The sequence below is a fragment of the Apodemus sylvaticus genome, chromosome 3 (genome assembly GCF_947179515.1).
Source record: "Apodemus sylvaticus chromosome 3, mApoSyl1.1, whole genome shotgun sequence".
Taxonomy (NCBI): domain Eukaryota; kingdom Metazoa; phylum Chordata; class Mammalia; order Rodentia; family Muridae; genus Apodemus; species Apodemus sylvaticus.
The window spans coordinates 137,246,300-137,273,238 of record NC_067474.1 but is presented as its reverse complement, the minus strand read 5'-3'; the positions used below and the strand labels follow the sequence as shown (position 1 = coordinate 137,273,238).

Here is a 26,939-nt window from a genome sequence, read left to right as displayed (position 1 = left end):
TGTGCTGAGCATTCTATTAATAACCTTATTTTATCAGTGAGGAAAATGAGGTTTAAGAGGTGTGTAGCTTGCTCAAAGTCACACTACTAAAAATAAGCAAACTAAAAATTTAAACCTCAGCCAATTAAAGTTTGCAACACATATTCTTAATCTGTAAAACTGGCTCTGGCTTCTGCCTTTTTGCGTGTGTTTGTGTTGGGGGTGGAGGGAGAGAAACCAGCAAGTTTAATTAGGTTTCTCTCAACTGATCAGTGGCTGCTGCTAAGAAAGTATCTTTTCCTTAGCAACCATTAACTGCCTGTCAGCCTGTGGAGGGGTGGGACCACTGCATACTTTCCTCTCCCCCCACCCCTCCCCCACCCCTTAGTGCCAAATTCCTCCCCTATCTAAAGCTCCGGCTGAACTGTGAGGCTTGCTATTTTATTTCTCTTATCTTTGCTCTGTTCTCCTTCTGGTTGTTTTGCCTATCAACTTACTATCTTTAAATATTTGGCTGACTCTCCCACATAGAATCAATTATCCTTTTCTTTTTGCACTTCAGATTTCTTATATACTTCTGTTACATGCCTTCTTCTGAATCTTCCTGATAGACTGATGTTTGTTTTTTGTTTTTAGATTGTATCTTTATTTCCATTGATGTTAGAGTGTATTCTGATAAAAACAGCTTTAGAGGAGTAAGGGTTTATCTGGCTACAATTCCTGGTCACAGCCCATTGTGGGAAGCCACAGCAGGGTCTTGAAGCAGTTAGTCACATTGCTTCCATAGTCCAAAGGAGTGGAATAGAAGCACACATCCCTGCTCCTAACCTTTAGTCTAGGTTGACCCACTTTTAGGGTGGGTCTTCACATCTCAATTAACCCAATTAAGAAAAATCTCCACAGGCATGCTAGAGGCCAACCTGTTCTAGGTAGCCCTTCATTGAGACTCTTTTCTTGGTGAATCTAGGTTGTGTCAAGCTGAGAATTAAACCTAACCATAATGTGTCTTGTTTTTTTGTAGTGTCAGAACTAAAAAGGCAGGTGAGAGGAAAAACATCAACCAAAAGATTATTTCCTACTGTAAATTCCAAGAGTGGCTCCCTGTTATCTCTAATTGATGATATGGCTGGCATGCCTCCTTGGTTCAGAGGCCTTCTCAACCTGTCCACTTTCATTTCTAGACAGTCCCTACTATGGATCGTACGCCGTCGTCACACCAAGAACTTACTGCTTCATAAAGTCTTTGTACTTTTCTACTGTTTTCTTTGTTCCTCTTCCTAGAAAGCACACCCCAGGCTCCTTTGCCCAGCCACTGCCTACTAACCATTTTTGGAAGAGGATATAATTTTTCTGATCTTCTGACCTGCATTCCTTAGACCAAGTCACTTGCAATTTCATCTCTATTGTGTGTCACTTGGAGCAGATGCCTATGTGTTTGCATACTGTCTCCCTTTAGAGACCACAACAGTATATTACTTTTTTTTGCAAGCATTGGGACATGAGAGGTATCCAATAAATATTTGTTACCTTGAGTAAATAATAGTAGTAGTGCATTATAGCTTATGGAGTACATTTTATCTGATTTTCTTTTTACAATAACCTCCAAAAAAAAAAAAAAAAAACCCACCTGCCTAAATAGTGAAGCTGTCTTTTGTGGTTTTTAGAATATAAATATGTCAGTTTTCACTACAAAAGAGGATGGAAATTAGGGAGCTGAGATGATTGCCCCAAGATTGTGCGGCTAGTGAGAGACTTGAGGTAAGGGACATTCATAAGTCACATATCCAAAACTACTAGGCCTTTCTACTTCACACGCCCTCAATACCTCACACCTGTCTTAACAGGTGGATGAGCCTAATGTCCTGACTCAAGCTGGACACTAAACTTTGTGTTTGCATTCAAGTGCTCCTTTGTGCTGATGGTACCTGTTGGACCTTTGCCTCAGTGCTGTGTGATGGCAGGAGACCTGGGAAAGGGACACAGAGGAACACCACAGCATCGGCCCACATTGGAGGCCAGGCAGAGCTTTGCTTAAACCCTTGCCTACCTAGTTTTTAACATTTTCCAGGCTGTCAGATTTAACATTCCAACAGCACTTTTTCATCTTGTAATATTAAGGGGGTGGGACACAGACCCTGGTAACCAGAATCATTGCATTAAGAGTGAGTTCTTTGAACTTTGTACGTTCATAGGGAGGAAAATTTTGTGAAACTTGGGCAGCTTTGCTTGGCTTTGCAAGTCCACTCAGATTAGTTCTTAGGCCAGAGAAAGAGCAAGACCAAATAGGCTGTTCTTTTTAGATTTAGTTGATCTAGACTCTCTTGGGTTCTAGAGTAAGAAAATTAACTCTTTTATTAATTGTTAACAGGACTGATCAATCTTAGAAGATATTTGTTAGGAATATAAGTATCTGAAATGTATAAACAACCTAACTTAAAATGTAAGCCCACACACCTGAAAGTTGTTCTTTGTGCAAGAATCATCAAAAAGGAAAATCAGGCCATGTTACATTTTACCTATATTGATAATACAGAGTTGTGTCTAAATTCTTGTAGCTTATAAAATAGATCTTCCCCAAAAGATTCCCAAGAAAAGGATGGGATGCTGGGAATGGTGTGCTATATCTATAAACCTAGCACTTAGATTGGGAGGATTGCTGTAAGTTCAAAACCAGCCTGGGCTACAAAGACGTCACTGTCTCAAAACATTAAGGATGTGATTATGTTTCCTCAGGCAAGTTATTTCTCTTCTAGTAAAATGAGCCAATTCAAGCCAAATTGACTCTCTCTCTCTCTCTCTCTCTCTCTCTCTCTCTCTCTCTCTCTCTCTCTCTCTCTCTCTCTCTCAGGTTTATTGGGAAGCTGCTTTCATGTGGGTGAACTCACTGGCCCCGAGGAAGGAAGCAAGGGAAATTGCCAGGGGAGGGAGAAGGGAAAGAGAGAAAGCCCAGGAGAAGGAAGGGGGTTGAGGGGGAACAACAACAGAGACAGAGAGACAGGGACCAGAATGCAGAATGTCAGGATTATATAGGGAAGAGCCTCTGGGGAAAGGATAGCCCATCTTTTGGGCTAGAAAGTTCCGGGTTGAGCGTGGGATATGTCAGGTAGGGACTGAAGGATGCTGGAAGAATCTGGAGGCCAGGTCTGCTTTGGTATGTAAAATATGCACCTTGGCCCCTGAGTAGCCCCTTTGATACTTCGAAAACCCAACAGGTAGAATGATTCTTTTCATTTTTATTCACATGTACAGTCTAGAGGCCACAGGACCTTGGGATTTTAGTAAGAATTTCAGTTATACCAGCATATATTTCCAAATGTTCACTGTCATTTCCAGATCCCTTTGTTTCTTTCCCCCTTTCTGCCCCCTCCCTCCTTGCCCCTCTTTTTTCTTTTGTGGTGTATGGTTTTTGAGACAGAGTCTCACTCAAGCCCAAGTGGCCTCAACCTTACCTGCTTGCTATGTCAGTCTTGCAGGTGCTGGGATTCCCTGTGTGTAAGGCCATATCTGACCTCCTTGTCTAAGTGAGGACCCATTTGGATATAGGGTAGCTAAGGGTTCCCAGCACTCCTTGAAATGCAGCTCCTGCTCAGGCTACTTGAGAAGATTTGCTACTTACAAATGGTGTATTTATTTTCACACTCTTCCCCTCTTTCCATCTGACTTGGCCTTAATTATAGATTCTCCACTTCTATGCTTAAAGCTTGTCTATTAAAAGTGATAAAGCAACCTTTTGTGAATTTTATACCACCACCACCACCACCACCACCACCACCACCACCACCACCACCACCCACCACCGAACCTCCATCAATCAAAGTTGACTAGTATTACGATTTAGAGTTCTCAGTACTGGAGGAATTTTTTTTTTTTAAATCCTCTTCCCCAGCCACCTGAGTAGCTTAGACTACAAGATATATTCCTCTGAGTCCACAGACAGAGAGGTCATTCTCCTCACTCTTCCTGGCTTTAGTAGGCATTCCTGGACTCTACTTTTGTGCCTTCTATTGAGCACAAGTCTTTCTGAGTAAAAGTTAACTGTCATCTATTTTTTAGTGTGTTAGAATCTTAGAGAGAAATGTACCTAATTACTCAATGTGGACTTCCCTCTTGTACTTTAGAAACCAGCTAATTCAGAAATCCATCTGAGTTTCCAGGCTGGCTCATTCTCACTTTTCCTATATTTTTATGTAAGTGTAGGTTCCCTTGACCCTGTGTTGATATTGTACTGAGAATTGAACCCCCAGGACTTGCACACAATATACAGGTACTAAACACCACATCCTTTACCCATCTTTTCAAAAATGGACATGAGAATATGAAACACACTTTCATCTTTTAACACTTCTTCTGTGATGTAGTTGTTCTACAAAATTTGGATGGAGGACACTAAACTGTTGTGCTTCCTTTTAGAACATTATCTTAGAGGATCAAGTTTTTCACTATCAAGGAAAACTGTTGCCACATGAAAACTGTTGTTTGTTGTTGTTGCTGTAGAGACCTTAGAAGCCTTTAAATGGAAAGAACACAGCTAAAAATAAGGACTCTGTGGTCGGGACCCAGCTCTGGCACTTTCCAATAGTAGTGCATGTCTGTAGGCCCAGGTTTTTGGGAAGCAGGGGTAGAAAGATCATGTGGGTCAGGTGTTCAAAGTGGCCTAGACAATGTAATAGGACCCCATTTCAAAGACAAAATGAGCCCAAGAAGAATCATGTATACCAAGTTAAAGGAATGGGATTTTTTTTAAAATGGAAAGGCATGAATGGTGTAGTTTTTTGATACTAAGTTCCTCTAGTCTATGTTGGTCTTCAACTGCCTCATCTTCCTGTTTCTGCTTCCTGAGTGCTGCGATTATAGGTGTCTGCCACCATGCCTGATTATAGGTGTTTGCCACTATGCCTGTCAATATGTGATTAAAAAAAATAATAAATCTCTTACTCGATGCAGTTTTCCCTATTCTTTTTTTTCTTTCTTTTTTAAAGATTTATTTATTATATATGTAAGTACACTGTAGCTGTCTTCAGACACATCAGAAGAGGGCATCAGAATTCATTACGGATGGTTGTAAGCCACCATGTGGTTGCTGAGATTTGAACTCAGGACCTTCAGAAGAACAGTCAGTACTCTTAACTGCTGAGCCGTCTCACCAGCCCACAGTTGTCCCTTTTCATAATCAACTATTAATTTTTTTCTAACCTTTACAAAAGATTGATTTTTGTTGGTGCATGTGCCACATGTGTATGGTAATACCAGAAGTCAGTGGGTCTCCGGGAGCTAGAGTCTAGGTGGTTGGTTGTGAGCCACCTTACAGTGTCCTAGTAATTAAACTCAGGTCTTCTGGAGGAGCAGAAAGTATTATTATTTTTGATTGGATATTTTATTTATTAACATTTCAAATGTTATCCCCTTCAGAAAGTATTCTTGAACAGTACTCTTTTTTTTTCTTTTTTCTTTGAATGATACCAGATGGTGAACCCAGGGCTTTACACGCCAGGCTAGCACCTCACCACTGAACTGTCACCAGGTCCTGACAGTTTTTTTTTAACATTCCATTAATTTATGGTATGATTCAATTATATCTTCCCTTGAGAATGTCTTCCCTCTGCCCACTTGTATGCTTGCGTGTACTCACAGACAAGCAGCTTACACTAATTTGTGGGGCATAACCTTTTTTTTAACGGGTCAGCAAGATGGGTTAGTGAGTAAAAGCACTTGCTGTGGTTGCCTGATGACCCGAGTTGAATTCTGGGATCTCTCTGTGGTCAGAAAACTAACCCCTGACGTTGTCTTGACCTCCATAGACATGAGAGCCACACACAGACATGCAAACACACATGCACGTGCAGTACACACATGAAATGATGAGGATGATAATAACGTGTCTCTGTATAAGAGCTTACAACAGCTGTGGCCGTCGTCCTCCCTGAGCCTTGCAGCGCTGCCTTTTCTGCTTTCTCGTTTCATCTTTCCCTAAGTCTCTTAGTGCTTCTTCCTTTTCTTTGCTTAGGTTCACCTCACTTGGCCTTTTTTGATTGATTGCTTTTCCATATGCTGCCTGCCAATTGCAGCTTCTCCCTGAGGTGCCACCCCTAGCACACTGTTCTTTCTTGCCCCTATCTTAAAAACCCAGTAGTTCCCATGTCTTTAATGTTTCAGTGCATGTGACTTCCGAAATGAAGTTCTCAGCTGGCCCAGGTTGAATGCCAATAGTTCTACCTGCTCTAAAAACATTTGGGGGCCTTTTCTCTACACTTTAAACTTGCTGCTGTATTTAAATTTTAATTCCTCTAGAGCTTTTCCTTTCTAACTTTCATGATCCATTCAGTTGTTGGTAGTAAACTATAATTTTTCTACAATAAAATCTTTTTTTGTTTGTTTGTTTGGGTTTTTTTGGTTTGTTTTTTGTTTTTTGTTTTTTCAAGACAGGGTTTCTCTGTATAGTCCTGGCTGTCCTGAAACTCACTCTGTACACCAGGCTGGCCTCAAAACTCAGAAATCCACCTGCCTCTGCCTCCCAAGTGCTGGGATTAATACAATAAAATCCCATTGAGCCATTCGATGGCAGGATGCTGAGCTGCTGTTGGTTTGGCTCCTAAGACTCATGACAGCTCAATGCTAAATTTTCAGCAATTTTGTAAGATGGTTGTGAAGCATAATCATTATTAAAATTAAGTTAAAATTTATAATTAAAATTATATATAAAATAAAAGCCATAAACACATAAAGTTTTTCACATCTGACAAGTTAAAGTTGGTTTTGGTAGAAGTGTTTTTACCATGGAAATCAGCAGTGCTACTAAGTCTGAACCAAAGATCTGGCTTGTTCCTTGTCTAGAATGAAGACAGTGATGGAGAAAGTATTATATTGTACATACATTTTAAAGTGTTTAGGTCTAGATACAGAATGATATTCTATTATTTGAAAACTATTGTTCATTGTAAATCAGTTTCTGCAACTGTGATCTACTGTCACCTTAACTTCCCCTTTGTGAGCTTTAGTAGTCTAAGTCTTCATGTACAAAATAGAAACAACAAGAGCGGTTTTCACAAGAGGGGTGAGTGGTATATGAGATAAAATATAAGGCGTTTAGTGTTTGACATCAACATTTGCCACAGTGAGATTTGTTTTTACCATAGTTTATTTATAAAATTGAATTTATTTCAATTAGTACAATTTAAAAATTAAAGGTGATTCTATTCATTATTAGATCATGGAAGAGAAGGTCAAATTGAAGTATAATGAATAAAATGTTAGCTGTCTTGCCCTTGGATTTTTCTTAGTGCCCCGGAAGGGTTTTCTGACACTGAGTGGGCTCATCTGGCCGTCTTAGCCCTCCACCAGTCACATTTTACTGCATAGTCATTCTTGAAATGTTTTCAGGATAGTTGAGTCCCTATCTCCTTTTTCAGACTTTCTGGAATATTGCCCAGTGTTGTTTTAGTATATGATCAACCTGGCTTTAGCCTAGAAAGCACATATGGTGCTATAAAAACACTATTATTCCATATGGATTTTACTCGGACTTGGAAATTCCTGAGTTTTATTATTGCTTCTTGATTCACATTTTTTAATTCATAGATTTATCTAGAACTTGACATCCCCTGGAGGATGATCGAATGATTCTAGATCAGGTAATGACTGGCTTGTCATACTCCCATTACAGGTTCGCAAGCACATCAATGACCTCTATGAAGACCTTCGGGATGGACACAACTTGATCTCCCTGTTAGAGGTCCTCTCGGGCATCAAACTGGTAAGCGTCTTTTTTCTAATGAGAGTCCTGTAAGCAAGGCTGCTTGTAGCAGCGGCCTTTAGTGCTTGCTCCATTGGGTGGGAAGGAGAAGTAGAAGAGTTACTGATAACACTTTATTTCTAACTCAGGCCTATAGTTTACAGGTGACATCATCTCAATTTATACATTATGTATTGTCACGTGAGGCCTCTGTACCCTGAGCCCTAAGGATTTAACCTGAGAACTCCTACCTGTATAATTAGAAGGCACTGTGTAGTTAAATTATGTCTCCAGCTTTAGGATTCATGCCTTGATAAAATCAGAAATAGTATTATTTTGTACTGCCTGACATCATCTTAGTCACCTCATCTCTCTCTCTAGATACTAATCTTTCAGGAACATTATTCATGTTTTTTTTTTTTTTTTGAATAAATAGCATTTTTCTTCCTATAGGTTTTTTTCTAGTTTGTATAGACTCCCCTTTTCTCTTACTATGTTTTTGTCTTTTTATTCTAATTTTCTGTGTTTAGCTAAGCATTTGAAGTTTAATTTAAGAACCCAGGTGTTTGGAGTTTCTCCTACTTTCCTCCATGATTTGTTGAGTCTCCCAGATGTGGGAACGTGCTGAAGCTGGGCTGAGCATGTCCTCATAAAGCAATGCTTATGGGCTCCTTAGATAATTAAATCTGCTGGCCTTGTCCCAGTGCTTGGGGGACCCTTTCCTATAGAGAATCCTGGTGGAGCCTCTGACCTGTCACTGAATAGCTCTTACACTTGCTTTGTTTTTGTTTTTGTTTTGTTTTTTGTTTTTTGTTTTCCGAGACAGGGCTTCTCTATATAACCCTGGCTGTCCTGGAACTCACTCTGTAGACCAGGCTGGCCTCAAACTCAGAAATCCACCTGCCTCTGCCTCCCAAGTCCTGGGATTAAAGGCTGTGCCACCACTGCCTGGCTACACTTGCTTTGTTTAAGGGATTGAAATAACATTCCTTTGGCCATTGTTTCAAATATCTAAGCACAATGGAAGCAAGTGTTTTTTGTGGTTCAGTGTCTTTCTTTCAGATGCTATAGGCAATGCAATTTTCATTGGAAACGTCCACACTTGAATATTGGAAGCATCTGTGAGGGAAAGAGATCTGCAGAGGCACACAGTACAAGCACTCTAAATCTCAGCCCACTCAATGCTTTGGTGGATTCTTAGTCACTGTTTGTTGTGTTAAAAGAATAGTATTTGGCACATTAGATAGATTTCATTGTTTATGTGATATTCAACTCCTAGGATTGGGGCGTGGCTTCCTGAGCCATTTGTTTTGGGTTTACTTTAAAAACAAACCTCTTGGTAGTGCAATTACTCATATGTGTTTTTAGTGGTCAGAATTGCCATGAGCCTTTGTTAGCATAGTTAGCATGTGTAATTCCTGTTTCTCATCTGGCCTTCATTTATTTTATTATTATTTTTTAACATTATTTTTAAGATTTATTTGTATATTTTATGAATGCTTTATGCACACCTACATGCCAGAAGAGCGCATTGTATCCGATTACAGATGGCTGTAAGCCACCATGTGGATACTGGGAATTGAACTCAGGACCTCTGGAACAGCAGCCAATGCTCTGAACCATTGACTGCCCTTCGTCTATTAATCTAGTAAGATATCAGAATTCCATTCTTATTCTTCAGCAGTCAAGTATATCTCATACAGTTGATAGGTGTATCAACAGTGGTTTTCATATTAGAAAGTCATTCTTTCTTAAGATACTGCTTACCACACAGGGTAAAGGTGCTCCCATTTAATTTTTCTTCTTAACCGTTGAAGACATGCATGCTTATGGAAATACTCATATCATCTTCTCACCAGAAAGCATCTGATATCTTTCAGAGTTGTTCTTGTCATCACTTCCATTCATAGCAGAATCACAAATGTAGGGTGGGTGGACATGAAGAATTGAAGATGTGCTCAAAATAAAAACCTTCAGTGTCCCCTGCTCTGCTGTTGATCTGATTATTTTTGTTTGTTTGTTTGTTTGTTTTTGTTTTTCAAGACAGAGTTTCTCTATGTAGCCCTGGCTGTCCTGGAACTCACTGTGTAGACCAGGCTGGCCTGGAACTCAGAAATCTGCCTGCCTCTTTTTTTTTTCTTTCTTTTGGAGATGGGAGGTTTTTCACTTTTAGATAAAAACTATTTATTCATTTCTCTTGTGTGTGTGTGTGTGTGTGTGTGTGTGTGTTTTCTTTTCTGTTCTGCTATTGTGTTTTCTTTGGTTGGTGTACAAAGGAGCCAGCAGGGCTGAAGACCCTTCGTCTGGTGAGCATGCCCTCCTGGCGCCATACAAACAGCGAGGATCAGGAGGAGGAAGATGATGATGATGTAGTAGGTCTTTTGGGGGTGCTGGCATCCCAGTTGGCGCTTCAGAGCCAACAGAGAGGCCAGACTTCTCAAGGTCTCCAAGTAACTTGGTCACCCGTTGCCTTCTCTTTCCACCAGGGAATATGGGTCCCAAAGAAAGTGGTTAAAATTGTGTCTATTGCTACTGTTAGATGATTCTGAAGCAGCAATTATTTTGCTTATCTGAGAATGGTTGGCACAAAACCAATCATAGTACATGGGCGTATCAAGTGCTTGTGACCTGGAGACCTATGGCTTTCTGCTGGCCTTGTGTTGTCTGAATCTGACTGCTGAACTGTGGAAGGTTTAGCTGACAGCATGAAAATTAATTGCTCACAATTCCACAATATTGACTAACGGTATTCTCTCTCTACTTCTAGCCTCTGGGTTCTCACTAAGCACATGCCATTTGTTTTCAAAGTTGAGTGTTGTTTGCAAACTCACTGCATGAGATACTCTGGCCTTGGTCAGTAATCTACAGTAATCTTGTTAGTTACTGTAAGGGACAGAAATTTAACTTGCATGTTCTTGGGCTATTTACTATTGGTGGAGGGTACATAAGGAATAGAGTAATGTTTGTAAGAGGAGCCTTTTCTGCTGATTAGAATCCATAATCTTTCTCCAGAAATGGGACAACACCCCCAACCTGTGCCCTCTTAAAGTCATCTCTGCATCTCCCTTCCCATGGTCTTACAATTGCATTTAGACTGTCATTTTCTAAGCTGTATTTTCCATTGATGTGAAATAATTGAGGAAAGGTTCTTGCTGAAAAAAATGTCCCTAAAGCTCACAGAAGAAGTTATCTTGTTACGCAGAGAGGCCTTGGTATCTCTGCAAATTATTCCATTTGGAGAATGATGATTAGAAATGCCGGAGTGTACGCAGAGTGACACTCTTATCCCCCTCCATGTGTTAGGATACTTTTTGGCTGTTATAAGATTTCCTTATTGCAGATCCCACTACAGAAATACCTTATATTTGTTTGACCTTTAATTAGCTGTGCTAGTTTAATATTTATAAATGAATTGGGTGTAATCTGATGAGGGTGATATTTCAGTCTCAGCTTTAGAAAAACCAAGCAGCACTGCAAGAGATGCGAGAGCAGATGCCTGTCCTTAGAGCACTTCCTGGGCGGGCAATCCTTACTGAGCTCCCCACAGGCACGACTGAGGTCACAGCTACCAGATGGAGGTGGCTTTACTTTGCTTTGTAGTATGACCCAGGGATTAAGTAGCAGAAACAGTTGTATTTGTGATTCTTAAATAACCATCACCATTATGATTTTATTGTTCTAAGAATTTCACTTGGGGGTCAGCAGCTTTCCTTCGACACTCAACCTCCTTGAGAGATGGGTTACTTCCTAGAATCTGTCATCCATTTTGGAATTTTTTCTTGAGCACCTGTAACTCCATTCTCTGTATTTAAATTTGCTTTCCCAGAGTTGTCCTTCTCTGGCCAGGTTTATACTGAGATTAGTCCTACTTAATACTAATTATGCAGATAGACTTTTTTTCTTTCTTTTTTAAGATTTATTTGTTTTATTTATATGAGTACACTGTCATTCTCTTCAGACACATCAGAAGAGGGCACTGGATCCCATTACAGATGATTGTGAGTCACCATGTGGTTGCTGGGAATTGAACTCAGGACCTCAGAAAAAACAGTCAGTGCTTAACTACTGAGCCATCTCTCCAGCCCCAATAATTGTCATTTTAAGAGTCATAGAGCTATACTCTGTGTTCCTGTTAACCTCACTCCCCAATACAGAATAGCCTGTGCAGAGGTGACTCTTCCCCCCCCCCCACTTTTTTTTTTAATTTTCTATATTCTTTGTTTACATTCCAAATGATTTCCCCTTTCCCAGTCTCCCCCCCGCCCCCCAGAGGTGACTCTGATACAGCATTAGACTCAGATAAGCTTGTGGGTTTGTGTGATGTAGAGTGGTGTGCAAGCATTGTCAGCTGCTGAGAGCCTGCTGGGCACATGCAGGCCCTGCTCTTCAACGTGCTTTGTTTCATGCTCCCACGCCTGCTTCAGCCGTGAGCAGTTCCGTGTGCTCCTGTAGTCCTAGGAAAGGCTGTGTAGAGGTAAATTACCACAGCTAAAGTTAACATCCCTTTTCTTCCTTGCAGCCCAGAGAGAAGGGCAGAATGCGTTTTCACAGGCTGCAGAATGTACAGATTGCCCTGGACTTCCTAAAGCAGCGGCAGGTAAGAACATCTGATGGATTCTGGTTCTGACTCTTCATCCTTACATAGAACTTGTATTTTTTTGAGAGGATCAGTGTTCATGAACAAAGATTAAACTAAAAGATGGACCCTGGGGGTTGGGGCAGGACACAAAATGTGTAAGAACCTGGTGAAGAATATGGGGAAATCACACCGTATAACAAAATGCTGCATTGTCATGAAATGGGACAGGGGAAGTCTGGTATAATTTCTCAAACATGTCACATCTGAGAGAAATGTCTAACTCATGCTATGATTACTTTCATGGTTCTGGGGATTGAACCCAAGGCCATATGCTCACTAGGCAAGGACTCTCACTTAGCCAACCCCCAGTAGTGACTTAAGGGAATGACTATTTATGTCTTCATTCATTCATTCATTCATTCATTCACTCATTCATTCATTCTTCTTTTTAAAAGAAGTTCTCACTATGTAGCTCTAGCTGGCCTGAAACTTATTATGTAGACCAGGCTAGCTTCAAATTTACAGATATGTTTGCCTATGCCTCCAGGGTGCTGAGACTAAAGATGTATGCCACTACACTCAACTCTATTGCTTTGAGGCAGGGTCTAGCCTTATAATTCAGTCTGGTCTCAAACTCTAGGTGTTTCTGTCTCAGCCTTCTAAGTACTGAGATTATAGAAGTGCACTACTAAGTCTGGTCAGGAGAATGGTTTCTAGAGAGTAGAAAAGTATTTGGAGTATAGTAGATCCAAATCAAAGGGACAAAACCATTGTTTTCCTATATAAGGAAGACAGCCGGAGATTTTCAGGCAAAGGAGGAGAAGCCAATAAAAGGAAAAAGACTGAAAATTATCAGGAGGATTGAGAGTTCCAGAGCTATGTGCGGTAGTTCTTGTCTATAACGCAGCACTTGGAAGCTGAGACAGGGGAGTCATGAGGTTGAGCCCTGGCTAGGCTACATAGCAAGACCAAACTCAAAATAAGCAAAACAAAATGAACAAAAGCCACCCAAGTAAAACAAAGAGCTTGACGAGTCCTAAAATAATCATTTTAGAAGATTCTGTAGAGCCAAAACTCTAGCATCTCCAGCGATCTGAACAAAAAGAGAATTAGAGCTGGCTATCTTCTGTCAGTGATGGTCACTATACCCTCTGTCCTCTTAGGGCTTTCTAATCAGTGGGACCAACAACCAGGGACCAGGGGATAAGAACCAATCGTGCAATTTGTGTGGCTTATTAATTTAGAGAGAGGGTCTTACTATGTAGCTCCAGCTGGCCTAGAACTCTAGGGAGACAGGGCCAACCTTCAGCTCATGGATCTACCTGCCTCTGCCTTTTGATGTAGCGCTAAGCCTGGCCAGTGAAAGTAAAAAGACTTGTGTCTTGCTCCGAGATACAGGGAGAAGGACAGAAAGAGGGTGAAGATGTTGCTGACCTGTGGTAGGGAAGAAAGTGGGTGAGGGGATCGGAGGGCCCAGCTCCCCAGTGTGAACCCCGATGAGTGGCTAGGATTGCCCAGCAACACTAAGAGCCAACATGACATTATATGGTATTGCATATTTTTTAGTCTAATTAACTTTGGAAAATGTCCTTAGTGCTTCCACAATAATGTGCGAATGTAACATTTATTACTGTATTGCTAATTCCCCATTAGCCCCAGCGTACTGCAGGTTCTTTAAGGATAGGAAACATGTTCCTAACATATTTAGCTTCAGTACTCATCATATCAAGTTATCTATCATTGACAAAGATATATTTGTTTAAATAATTTAATAATGAATGGCAAGAGAAATGGAGGCTGTTGGGATATTTATGAGAATGTCTGTATGTTGAGTTAGCAAACCTGAAAGGGGTCTAGCCAGACAAGCTAAAATAAGAACTGGTTAACTAGAAGAGCAAACAGGGACAGAGAAGAGGATCGGTTTCTACAATAGAAACTAAGTGTGGGAAATGATAACCATAACAGACTCAGAAGGGTCAGCAGAACTGGGAGGCCCGAGAAGTCAGGCAAACTACAAATAGGGTGACACTTGTCATGGATGCGAGGGCTAAGATTGTAAGAAAGATAGCAGACAATAAAGTAGGGACAGAAAGTTAAAGGTCAGGTGCTAAGGACATTGAGGAAATTATTAGAAGGTAATCTGCCCAAGGCAGCTGGCATCTCAGGGAAAGGGTGGTGCTGTGGAAGAAGAACTCAGCTGATTCTGCCCTCACAGCAGCTCCAGGTCAGTGAGTGAATGACTGGTGACTTGGGAATCGGAATTCCCAGCCTGGAAGGAGGGGCAGGCTTTCCTACCTCCACACCACCGCAGGGACTAAGATGATTTTTAGTGTAACCTCTGAGTGGAGGCCACAGGAGTCCTTTACAGGTGGTTCAATGAAGAGACAGAACATAGGCCTCCTCTCCTAGCTTGTTACGAGTAACAGGAACTCTGTCAGAGAATGACAGAAAAGACCAATGGACTGAATTAAATGGCTTGCTCAGCACACTCTGTTTTAAAAGCCTACAGCTTAATTAAGAATCCTCAGTTTTAGACCTGAGAGTGGTTTAGAGTCCTTTTTGCTCTTTCAGAGGACCTATGTTCTGTTTCTAGCATCCACATGCTACCTTACAACTGTCTGTAACTCCAGTTTCTAGAAGATGTAATGCCCTCTTCCAGCCTCCATGGATACCGGAAATACAAGATGTAGGCATGTCACTCTGAATGAATGAATGAATGAACCAACAAACGAACAAACAAACAAATAACACATAACTTTAATCCCAGCACTCCAACACGTGGAAGGCAGAGGCAGGATCTTGGTTCCAGGCCAGCCTGGTCTGCATATTGACCAGGACCGCTAGGGCTACACAGAGAGACCCTGTCTCAAAGAACCAGCAAAACAAAACCTCTCAGTTTTGTGCAAAATAGGACAGCTGGTCATCGAAGAGGAGGGGCTATGGGTCTGTGCGTATTGTGGTTTTGGAATGGGATTTTACACTGTGGTCTTGTAATGGGCCTTAGAAGTAAAGCTGAGATGGCTGGTATATCAAGAAGAGAGATCTTTGACAGAAGGGGAAATGGAGAGGGGCATCTCTTTTAACCCCCCAAAGAACAGAACAAGCCAGGGTTCTGATGAACGGAGCCACTTGCAATGCCATGCTCACAAAGATTGCTTTGCTGGTGAAAGTGCAAAATAGTTCATCTATCTTGAAAATAATCTGACATTTTGTATGATGTATATGTTATATATATATATGTCTCCTAGGAATTTACCCTAGAGAAATGAAAACATATGTCCATACAACAATCTGAACAAAAATCTTGGAACTTTGCTCAGAAATGCCCCAAACTGGAAATAATCCATAAACCCTCCAGTGGATGAGTGGGCAAGCTCAGGGCAGGACATGTGGACAATAAGATACCTCAGCAGTGAAAGAACAAGCCGTTCATATAGCAGCTTGGATGGGAGTCTCAAGAACTATGCTCAGTAGAGGGAAAGCAGTCTAGGATCAAAGGTTATATGCCATTTATATGATGCTCTAGAAAAAGCAAAATGAGCAGAATGAGTACTTGTCAGGACCTCAGAGTGAGGCAGGTTCAACTGTTTGAAAGTAGGCATCATGGGGCCTAATTTGGAATAATGAAAGTTGTTTTATGTGGTACTTGAAAAGTATTAGAATTCATAGACCCTGAGGCCAAAAATTAACTGAACTGCATTTTAGTAGTGAAAATAAGTAAAAAAAAAATCAGTCCAGAAAAGAAACTTCTTGGGCTCTGAGACCACCTCGCTTTCCTTTTCAGGTAAAGCTAGTGAATATCCGCAATGACGACATCACAGATGGCAACCCCAAGCTGACCCTGGGCCTGATCTGGACCATTATCTTGCACTTCCAGGTACAGTCTGGGGTTCTTTCTTGTTGCTCGGTTTGTGCAAGTCCTATCAGCCTGAGCTGCTTTCTCTAGTCAGAACTTGAGTTACTTCTCTGGCAATTATCAGTGATGGGATGATGGGGCGAGTTGGAAAAGGGGAGTAAGGCAGGTCTGGAGGTGTGTATGGTATCCCAAAATCCCCACTGCACTATGAAAATGCAGGAAATTTTCTCTTTTGTGGTTTGGTTTTATCCCTGGAAGTCTGGAATTCGAAGTCTGCTTTCTTTATTGAAGTCGTTATGAGAGGTAGGAAGAGGTTGGGGCCTGATCTGTTAGGTTGCGTGAAGAGTGTAACCCAATGTGATAAGACTCTTCTCATCTGGTCTTTAAGCACTGCCAGTTAGTCATGCCCCTTAGTTGCTGTTTGTATGTGTGCTGGGAGCACAGCCTGTAGCAACTTTCTGAGCTGTGGTGTCCTGAAATGTTTGCTTGCCCTTGAGGCCTTCCTGGTACTGTTTTGTTCTTAATTGGCACAAATTTTTTAAAATTCTGGATTACTGTTAGAAAAGACACCTCTCTTTTAGTAAAAAGAATGTTCTTTTAAAGTTAGTTTTAGTCCAGTCTAACAAAGCTCTTTCTCAGGCTATCCAATTGCTGAAAAAAAAAAAAAACCCAGGGGTGAGGCCTGTGTGACATCCTTGTTGGAGAGATTGCACCACCTCCTGGTGGAAGGCAGAGCAGCAGGTATCTTGGAATCCTTAGACCCTGAGAAAATTCTCAGAGATCACAGGCTTGTTTATTAGAACTTTGGTTTAGAGCCAGTGCTGGCATTCTGCAGCATGATTTGGAATGCGTGGAATTAGCATGTATTTTTGTAGAACTACAGTATGTCTTCAGGCAAGGTTTGAATATAAGAATAGCTGGGAACCTGAGCTAAGTGGCTATATCCTTCAGAGTAGGAACAAAAATTTTGTTGAGCCTTTATACAGGACTATAGTTACCTCCTGAAACCCTTATGAACAGAGATGGTTTTGAGGGTATGGGGAGGTTGTTGCTCTTCCGTGTTGACAAAGTGTTCTCACTGTGAGCACCTAATAGTATACTCACAGGTATACCTGCTATGTTTCCCTTTAGCTTGACAGCAGCTAAATCTCCTTTAAAGGAAGGAAGCTTAAAAGCCAAAGAGCAAAATCATGCCTCTCAGTTGAAAATGTGGCAATAGAGATGAGCATGATGGAGTGGTTGCTTTCCCGAGAAGCCCCACTAGGAGGCTTTTTTTCTTTTCCCTTGTTTCCAGATGTTCGGTGCTGAGGGTGTGGCTGTCTGGCAGGTTGCTTTGCATGCCAGCAAGAGGCGCCATACCTAAGACTACAAACATACTTTCTTTACTTTTAAAATTGTATTTATTTTACGTATATGGGTGTTTTGTCTGCATATATGTCTGTACATGCCTGCCCAGAAGAGGGTGTTCCCTGGGACTAGAGTGACAGAGGACTGTGAGCCCTGTTGAGGGTGCTGGGAATTGAGCCTGGATCTACAAGTGCAGTTAGCCTTCACAACAGTTGAGCAATCTTTTCAGCTATATAAACAATTTTTTAATGAAAAATGCATATGTTTATGGAAATAGAAAAATATAGTAAAGAATTACCACATATCCAACATCATAATAATCATAATTTCATTTATGGCATAATTCACTCCTCAAGTCTTAGCTCAGACCTTGTTTAATTTTATCTGTAAATATTTTGGTGTGTTTCTCTGAAAGATCGGGTCCTTTTATTTAAGAAAGGCACAGTAAGTTCATGTTGCAAATTTTAATACTTCATAAAACCATCACATGTCCGATCAATGTTATGATGTGCCCAGTGATCTCACTTGTTAAAAATAAGTTTCATTTGGCTTAGAATGCAAAATAGAATCCAAAACAATATACATGTATATTGTATGAAATCTGTCTTTTCCCCTGTACAGTTTGTTAAAGAGTTGAGAATGTCTCTCTTATTAAGTTTATTAAGATGCTGATAGCACCCCTTGGGGCTCTTCTAACAATGCTGCGTATTCCTGTGTTGCCTGTAAATTGCTAGCCTAACTTGGGGATCTGGACTTGAGGTCCAGTGACCTCAGCTTTAGAACATTCTCACTCACACTCCCCTCTTTCTTTCCCTTTGTTCTCTCCCCTCTCTCCTTGTTCCTCCTCCTTTCCCTCTCTACTGAGACAGACTATCTTTGTAGCTGTGGCTGCTTGTCCTGGAACTCTCTGTGCAGACCAGGCTGTCCTTGATCTCACAGAGGTCTCCCTGCTTCTTACTCCTGAGTGCTAGGATTAAAGGAGCACACCAACCACTATGCCCGGCAATAGTAATTTAATTATCCTCTCTACACACACATGTTATATGTTGTATGTAATATACATACATAAAAACACCAGTGTCAGTACAAGCATGCGCCTCAGCACTAGGCTTCTCTGCTTTAACATGATGTTTAGCTTCAGCTGTGCTGAGGCATGAATCAGCTTAACTGCTCTTTAGTATTTCGTTAGAGGGCAAACTGTAGATGCCATCTGTTTTCTCCATAAGTAGGTGGGCATTTGGGTTCCTCCCACTTTGGGTGTGGGCCTATGATAAATAATGATATCATTTAATTTTTTTACTTTTACTTTAAAGTGCATGTATGTGCATTCATGTGCAGAGTACATATGGAGGTCGGACCACTTTTAGGAGACAATGCTCTCCTTCTATCCTGTGGGCTCCAGGTCATCTGGCCTGGCAGTACTCCTCTAACCAATGAGTTGCCTCACACTGTGGAGATAATGCTTTCACCTCTCTTAAAAAGAGAAACAACTTTATTGACTTTTTTTTATACAATATACTTTTATTGTATTATTTTTCCTCGTCCAGCTTCTCTGAGATTCCCCTCACTTCACTCTCCATCAAATTTCATATTCTTCTCTCTCAGTAGAAAGAACAAACAAGCAAAACAAATGAAAAAGACAAAACAAAACCTTACATACACATAACCAGCATGGGGTCCATTTGTATTGGCCAACTGCTCGTGAGCATGGAGCCTGCCCTGGAGGGTGGTTGATGTGCGTGCCTAGAAGACTGATTCTTTTCCTCTCTAGCACGTACAGCTGCAGATAGCTTCTTGGTTAAGAGGGAACTTTGTGCTTGTTTCCCTTTCTCCATGCTAGGGTTCTGTCTGGCTTGAGTTTTGAAGATTCGTTTTTCTTGTCTATATACTTATTAGATGTTCTCATCAAGGTTACAACATGTGCATATATATTGTAATATATCGTGACTCTATGTAGCTGTATCCATAGAATCCACAAAGTAGAGCTGTTAGATGTTAGGAGATGAGCAAAGCCGCCATCTAGCCAGTCTTTGCAGTTGGCGTTGATGAAGTAGAACACTAATGTTTGTATCCATGTAGATAATAGATGGCGGTTTTAATCTCAACAATTATTTTGTTGAAATAGAGGTTGGCTCCAGATTAAGACTTTATTAGTACTGATTAGATTGGTAGTACCAATATCTTTATAGAGAGACTATAGTTTCTAAAATACTTTTGACATATATTTATATGTGTTAAATGGTTGGAGTTCTTTTATATTAACATATATTTTAGTTAGAAAATTCCAAGGACTCGGAGGCATATGCAGTCCTTATGTGTATAGTCTCTTTACAATAACACAGAAGTTAATATTTTGCTCTTTATTCTTCTGAGGCATTTTTCCTCTTCTATTTCTTTAAGGAAGCAAAACATTTCATATACGTTGCTTTCTTGCTCTTTCTGCTCCGTGGTATTGTTCCTTATGCAATTTTGTGCATTAAAAGCAGATTGGGATTATAACAGTATGCGCTAACATTTGTATGTTTTGTATTCCCAATGTGCCCACTCCAGCCTTGTTCACGTGAGGTCCATGATTTACTCCTAAGCTAAATAAATGCCCAACCCTAAGGTCTGTGGGATTTGTCAGTGATGGTGAGGAGTGTGGCTTGTTCATCTCAGTATGTACAAAGTGTGTGTGCTACACCTCACAGCTGTGCCACACTTAATTAATTAAATATAAGGACTCTGTTGCCTTCACATACGTGAATAAAGTGCCATTGTTGCAGTGAATATCTGTGTGTATGTGACCTTGCCATTGCAGAAAAGGGTTTGGGCTTAGACACCTAGTCTTTTTTTTTTTTTTAATTTTTTTTTTATTTACTTATTTAATGTATGTGACTATATGTAGCTGTCTTCAGACATACCATAAGAGGACATAGGACCCCATTATAGATGGTTGTGAGCCACCATGTGGTTGCTGGGATATGAACTCAGGACCTTCAGAAGAGCAGTCAGTGCTCTTAACCGCTGAGCCATCTCTCCAGCCCCAGACATCTGGTCTTGAATTCTAGGCGGAATGTGGAAGTCAGAGGACAAGTTGATGGAGTTGCTTCTCTCCTTCCACCTTTATGTGGGAGGAGTTGTAGTGATTGGGTTTAGGTGGATAGATAACTCAGTGTATCTCTGAATCACTGTCTCACCAGCCCTCCTTCCTTTACCTTGCCCAAAACGTATCTACAAATTTCTCTGGAAACTCCAGTATGACTTATGATACTAGTTAGGTAATATTATTATTTGGAATATTGCATGTTTGTTTGTTTGGTTGTTTGTTTACACTTGATCCCTGCATTAGGAGTAAGCTTAGCAAAGTCATGAACTTTGTTGCCTTCACTGTCTTTGCTTGTCATAAAATAAGCAGTTAATAAATATTCATTACATGGTTGGATGTTCCATGAATTTGGTCATCTAAAAGCTGTGAAGGTAGATTGAACAGATAAATGGGCTATGATGGCTTATTAATTAATTATTATTATTAAACATTGTCCAAATGAGGAAACTGAAACAGTAACCAGCTGGTGTCTTTGGGCCAATGTCTTTATAGCAGTAACAAAATGTCTTTTCTCTAGGTTTGGGTCAAGCCCATTTTGAAGTGTTGAGGACTTTTAGTTTGTATGCCCCTACCTCCATCCTAGAGCAGGTCTCTTGTGGCCCAGGCTATCCTTGAATTCATGATCCTCCTGCCTCCACCTCATCACCATGCCAGTTGGCTCCTCCTCCTCTTCCTCCTCCTCCTTTTCCTCCTTCTCCTGCTTCATCGTTGCTTAGTACTTGGGGTATGATAAAGTACCATTCATGTTCACAGAGTGAATGAGTGACTGTGCATTTTAACTCTGGTTTTCTCTCAAGGAGAACTGTGGGTAATAAATGATTAACTACAAAAAAGCCGGAGGAAAAGACTTAAATAAGTAGATCCCACAAGCTTGCTTTTTGAGAAGGCATAGCCTTATGTTCATAGGCTATGCCACGTGAAGGTGCACGCACAGCTTAGTCCTGTGGTCAGTTAACTCAGTAAAGCAGTTGAAGGAAGCATCCTTGCCTAAGAAGAAAATCTTGGAGTTTATCTTAGAATACAGTCAAGAAAAAGGTGTACTGGGATCCGTCTGGAAGCTAGGGATGCCTCTTAATGTTTAGCTCCAGGCATAAATGGGAATAAAAGAGATTTACTATGGATCGGGCACTGAGCCAAGCACTTTACAGACATTAATTATATCATTAGCCTTGTCTTTCAACCCCATTCCGTGGGTGGTAGTGTCCATATCTTATAGGTAAGAAATCTGAATCACTTAGTAAATTAGTTAAGCCACTTAGCAATTTGAACCTAGTTCCACCCTACTAAAACTTCTGTTCCTGTCTTGACCAGTTTTTTTCTGTAGTATAAGAAAATGATGCAACTGACATATAGACATTTAGAAAAGAATAGACTTACAGAAATAAAAATAGAATAAGCTTAGTTCTATAAGTTTCCTAGAGAATTCTCACCGCAGTAATAGTTCTGCTAAGCAGCTGTCCCTTTTGTCCCAGCTTGATCTATTTTGGGGATTTTCAGGAAAGGGTCTTCAGGAAAGGTGGATAGGCCTGTGCTGGTACATGGTTTTTGAGCTTACATAGAGCTGGTATGATAGAGAATTCGTTGAGCCCAGGGGTTCAAAGCCAGCCAGGACAGCATAGCAAAATCCCATTCCATTCATGTACACACGCACATACATATACAGCACGTATGTGACTTGGTGGTGGTGCACATGCCTCTCCACTATTTGATTCCTGGCACTGCAGGAACATGACAGATACTCTACTACAACAGAGAAGAAACATGCATACTTCCTTTCTTCCATTCCATTCAGAGAGCCTTTAGATTGTAGTGTGTTCTCTTTGTTAGGCAGTATGCTGGGAACTTCAGAGTGGAGGACTCCTGCTGATAGCACAGGGTGTGGTCTATGAGTCTCACTTAAAATGTAACCTAAACTTCCTCCTCTGAGTGAAAATCACCTGGGTTTTAGTCTGCAGCTGCTCTCTCCCCAGTCAGCAGCAAGTGTGATTTCTTTGTTGCTTGGCTGCAGTCTGGTTGCTAGTTTAGAACTGTGGGAATATCTTCTTGTTTTATGGCAGCGGAGAACAGATTTTCCTCTCTCTAGTAATTAATGGAGCTGAAGTGAAAAGTCTCTTTTATTCTACAGGTATTTTTGAGACAGGGTTTCACTCAGTAGCCCAGGCTAGCTTCAGACTTGCATTGAAAATCTTCCTTCTTAGTCTCCCAGTAGCTGAGATTACACACATCAACCATTTTGCCTGGTTAGAATGAAGTCTAAATGGATTGTTGCCCCCCTGCGCCCCCCAGTTATTTAAACTCAGGCAAGTTAATCAGCTTTCTTAAATCTGAGTTTTCTTTATTTAAAAATTGGGCCACACATGGCTGCTGTGAAAATATAACAAAATTATATATATATAATGTATTATATATAGGTGTGTGTATCTCCACATAGTACTTGTTACATAGCAAGTACTCAAAATATAATAGCTAGCTGTGGCAAAGGCAGTATTGATGATTACTATTGTCAAATACTGTTGTCGGACTTTTATCTTGTATTGACAAGTGGTCACCTGTCCATGAGGCTTAACATATGCTCAAAACCAGTTTCCAGGTTTCCCACACTGTGTTACTGGCCATCAGAATTAGCAGATGTTCTTCTTTGGAGGTGGTCATATGTTCCATGGAAGGCTAGATTGTTCATACCTCTGTTCCTTTTCTTAATGGAAGGAGTGGTCTCTAGTCTCTCTTAGGTTAAAATTTGATTATGTATATCTTGCTTGCTATTTTCCTTTGGGCATCTTGGAGCAGTGATTAGAACATATTTCATTTCCTAGGTTGGGAGCCATAATTGCAGCTTCTCTGGTTTTGTCTCCCTGGCCCTTCCCTTCCTCTGCTAGTTAGTACCAGCTGAGCTGGTTTGTTCCCCCCACCCCCTCTTTGATATTGTTCTCCTCCTCCTCTCTCCACCGTACCTCTCTTTCCTTTCCCCTCCCCTTTCCATTTACTCTTACGATCTCGTTCTCCCCTCCTCCTCCCTCTCCCCGTTCCTCGCTCCTTTTTGCGTTCTGTTTGTGTTACTGAGGGCAGTGCTCCAATTACCTCATATTTGGAGAGAGGAAGCGGCAGCCAATCCGGTTTCTGTCTGCTTTTAGGTCAAGTGATTTCTGAACTGCAGTGAGATGCTTTGAAATTTGTCTTGTTGCAGCTCTGAGCCTGTAAGATGGCTGTCTGAATCGAGCGGCTGGAAGAGACAGAGAGAGGCGGGAGGGAGGGAGAAAGGATTGGAGGGATTGCCGGCATAGTGCATGCTTTTTGTTTTTTGGGGTTTTTTTTGTTTTTTTGGTTTTTTTTTTGTTTTTTTGTTTTTGAATGTGCATCGAGTCCGATGAAGCTGACATTGGAATTTCTCTGGGATCCGAGGACTGATTTAACTGCTTTATTTTCTGGGATTGAGAGAGGAAAGAAATGGGAAATTCACTGGGCTGTGTTAAGGAGCCGAAAGAGTCCATAGCTGTTCCTGAGAAGGCTCCCATATCTCCCAAGAAGAGGGTTCGTTTCAAAAGGAAGTGGAGAGGGAAGAAAATCCTTACTCCAGAAGCATCTCACAGGGAAGAAGCTTTGCAAGGCACTGGAGTCATTGAAGAGACTGAAACCCTAACGAAGTTAACAGCGAGTCTCCCGAAGGAGCACAGAGTGGGAGGGGCAGAACACCCCCCATCAGACCTTTGGCTGCCTGGAGACTCGGCTCCCAGCTCCGGGGTGGGCGATCAAGGGATGATTGTGCAGGTAAAGGAGAGATTCCAAGCAGAGATCCAGACTGCTCACCTTTTGTTGGAGAATGAGTCATCAGTTGTTGGAGGGGCCTGGGACTCCCTGGAGGAGGGCATGACAGTCGTTGCTCACCTGCTTGATAACCCAGCAGAAAGGAACTGTGAGAAGTCTGTGAGCCAACTGGTGGAATTCCCGAGGACAGCATCCTGCAGCAGCAGGGCTGTGCTGCTGCCTTTGCAGGGGGAGACTGCAGTGGAGCAGGGAGGCACTCTGTTCCGATGTCGGAGCAGCACTTTGCCTCAGAGCAGCACTTTGCCTCGGACAGATGACCCCTCTGACACGGGAGAGCAAGACCAACCTGCAGAGGGCTGGAGCGGAGCGGGGAGAACCAAGAGTGTTCCAAGTGCCCCTCCCACAGGCTCTTGGATTGCTAAGTGTTCTGTTGTTGCTTCATCGATACCAAAACAATCAGGAGACCCTATTCACACAGAGCCTACCCATGTGGGTCTCGTGTCCCACAAGGGTCCCATAATGCCTGCTTCCCAGAGTGATTTATCTGTCGGTGGCATCACTGTGAGCATTTTGCCATCCTCCTCTGGCTATTGCAGCGATGGGCTGCGCCTGCATGGGATTCGGCCCGAAGATACAGAACCTGAAAAAACCTCTACACCCTTCTCAGAAGAGGATGGTACCCTGTCTTTGGAGGCAAGCCATACTGATCGTGGGGTCTGGAGGAGGTGGGTGGTATATTTGGGGTAATCAAACTGTCTTTTGGATCCCTGCCTCTCAGGCATATGGAAGTGGAGTGTAAGGAAGTGGCAGTAAGGATCTTGGAGTATTTCAAACCTACCCCTATATGGGGAGTGTGAGTTAGCAATGGCTAGAGGTTAGCAAGCATAATCTATTTCAGGTGTGTCCCTTGATGCTTAAAACCAAGTCTTGTTGGCTCTGGGGAAATCTCAGGTTTTGAGTATCCATGTAGTATAACTGCTGAAACTATCTGATAAGATTATCTTTCAAGGTACAGTGCTGGGTATTCCTCATACTCAGTCGGGGCTGTTGGTTTGTTTGTCCCCTTCAGGAAGTTATAATGTAGCACAAAGGGTAAAGGGAAGCCTAGCTTAATTTCTAACATTAACATGGAGTGTGAGGGATCTTGAAGGCTCGGGGAGCATGGCAGTTGTCTACAGCGTGTTTGCTCTTCTCTCTGGAGAGTGGTGTTCTTAGCAGAGCTGATGCAATTGCTTCCCTGTGAGGATGCATCTAATGATAGCGCTCACTGAGTGTATGGAAGGAGAGGGCTCTTCCTTTCCCTTGGCTTCTAATGCTAAGATAAAGGAGATCAGGAGATATGGAGGAGGGGGTGATGATGAGGAGGAGGGGAGGAGGAGAGAAAAGGAGAGTGAGTGGATGAGATGGGACAGTTTGAAAGTTCAAAACTACAAAGTTTATCTTGTGATTGAACTTGTTTAGGGCTTTGACATGTCTTGTCAGGCAACAGTAACTGCAGTGAATATTTCTAGGGTTCAAAACTGAGAATTCAGAAAAATGGACACCAAACTAAGGTCATAGGCAGATTCTGGGTAACACGCTACGTAGCTGTAGGTCATTCATGCTTGAACTTGTATTGGCATATTGGCCTCTGCTGCATATGAAATACAAACTTTAGAGATGCAAAACATTTGGATTTTTGTGTGTTTGCTTGCTTTTTGGCTAAGCTGTGGACAAATGATAGTACTTACAAAGCTGCCCTGAGATACAGAGGTGACCTATAAAGTTAGCCTACCTGTTTGACACCAACACAATGAGGCAAAGGGTAAACTCAAAATTTAAGGTGACCTTTGTTTGCAATTTCTACTTGGTGATGAATTTGCTCTCTGATAGGCTGTCTCAGTAGCATCTGTTACTACAAGGATGCGTAGGTACTGTGAGACTTCCTACCCAGCATACACAAAACTCCTGTTTAGTCCTCACCACCACTGAACTGGGCTCGGTGGTACATGCCTGCCATCACATCATCCAGGAGATGGGTATAGAAGGTTCAGAAGTTCAAGGTTATTCTCTACGGCATAGTGAGTTATAGGTTAAAGGCTAGTCTAGAATATGTGAGAGCTTGTCTTATGGAGGAAAAAAATAAAAACAAGAGGACTGGCAGGCAAGATGGCTTAGTGGGTAAAAGTACTTGCTGCTTACTGATCTGCGTCTAACCCCAGAACTGATGTAAAGGTAGAAGACTGATTCTACAAAGTCGTGTTCTGACTTCCACACAGGCTCTATGACATGTGTGCTCACACCCAGTGATAAGCTAACTTAAAAAACATAAATAATGCCGGCGATGTCGGTGCACACTTTTAATACTAGCACTTTGGGAGGCAGAGGCAGGCGGATTTCTGAGTTCGATGCCAGCCTGGTCTACAGAGTGAGTTCCAGGACAGCCAGGACTACACAGAGAAACCCTGTCTTGAAAAAGCAAATAAAAAAAACCCAAAAAACAAAAAACCATAAATAAATAAAGTCAGGGGCTTTGCTGGCCTGGAATAAAATAAGGGTATACATGTGGTAGGAAAGAAGGCAGGGGAGCTGTGGGGTGCCAGTATTTGGGATTTATTGG

General features: G+C 41.6%; 1 protein-coding gene across 12 annotated transcripts in view; it reads left to right on the top strand.

Annotated features, from left to right (window-relative positions):
* The window catches only part of Macf1 (microtubule actin crosslinking factor 1), a 331,824-nt gene that overhangs the window by 127,106 nt on the left and 177,779 nt on the right, over nt 1–26,939 (top strand). For all 12 annotated transcript variants that reach the window (XM_052177285.1, XM_052177287.1, XM_052177284.1 and 9 more), the window contains exons 3-5: nt 7,640–7,729; nt 12,228–12,305; nt 16,072–16,164. In XM_052177285.1, coding sequence (XP_052033245.1) covers nt 7,640–7,729; nt 12,228–12,305; nt 16,072–16,164 — 261 coding nt within the window. The remainder of the gene's footprint in view (nt 1–7,639; nt 7,730–12,227; nt 12,306–16,071; nt 16,165–26,939) is intronic.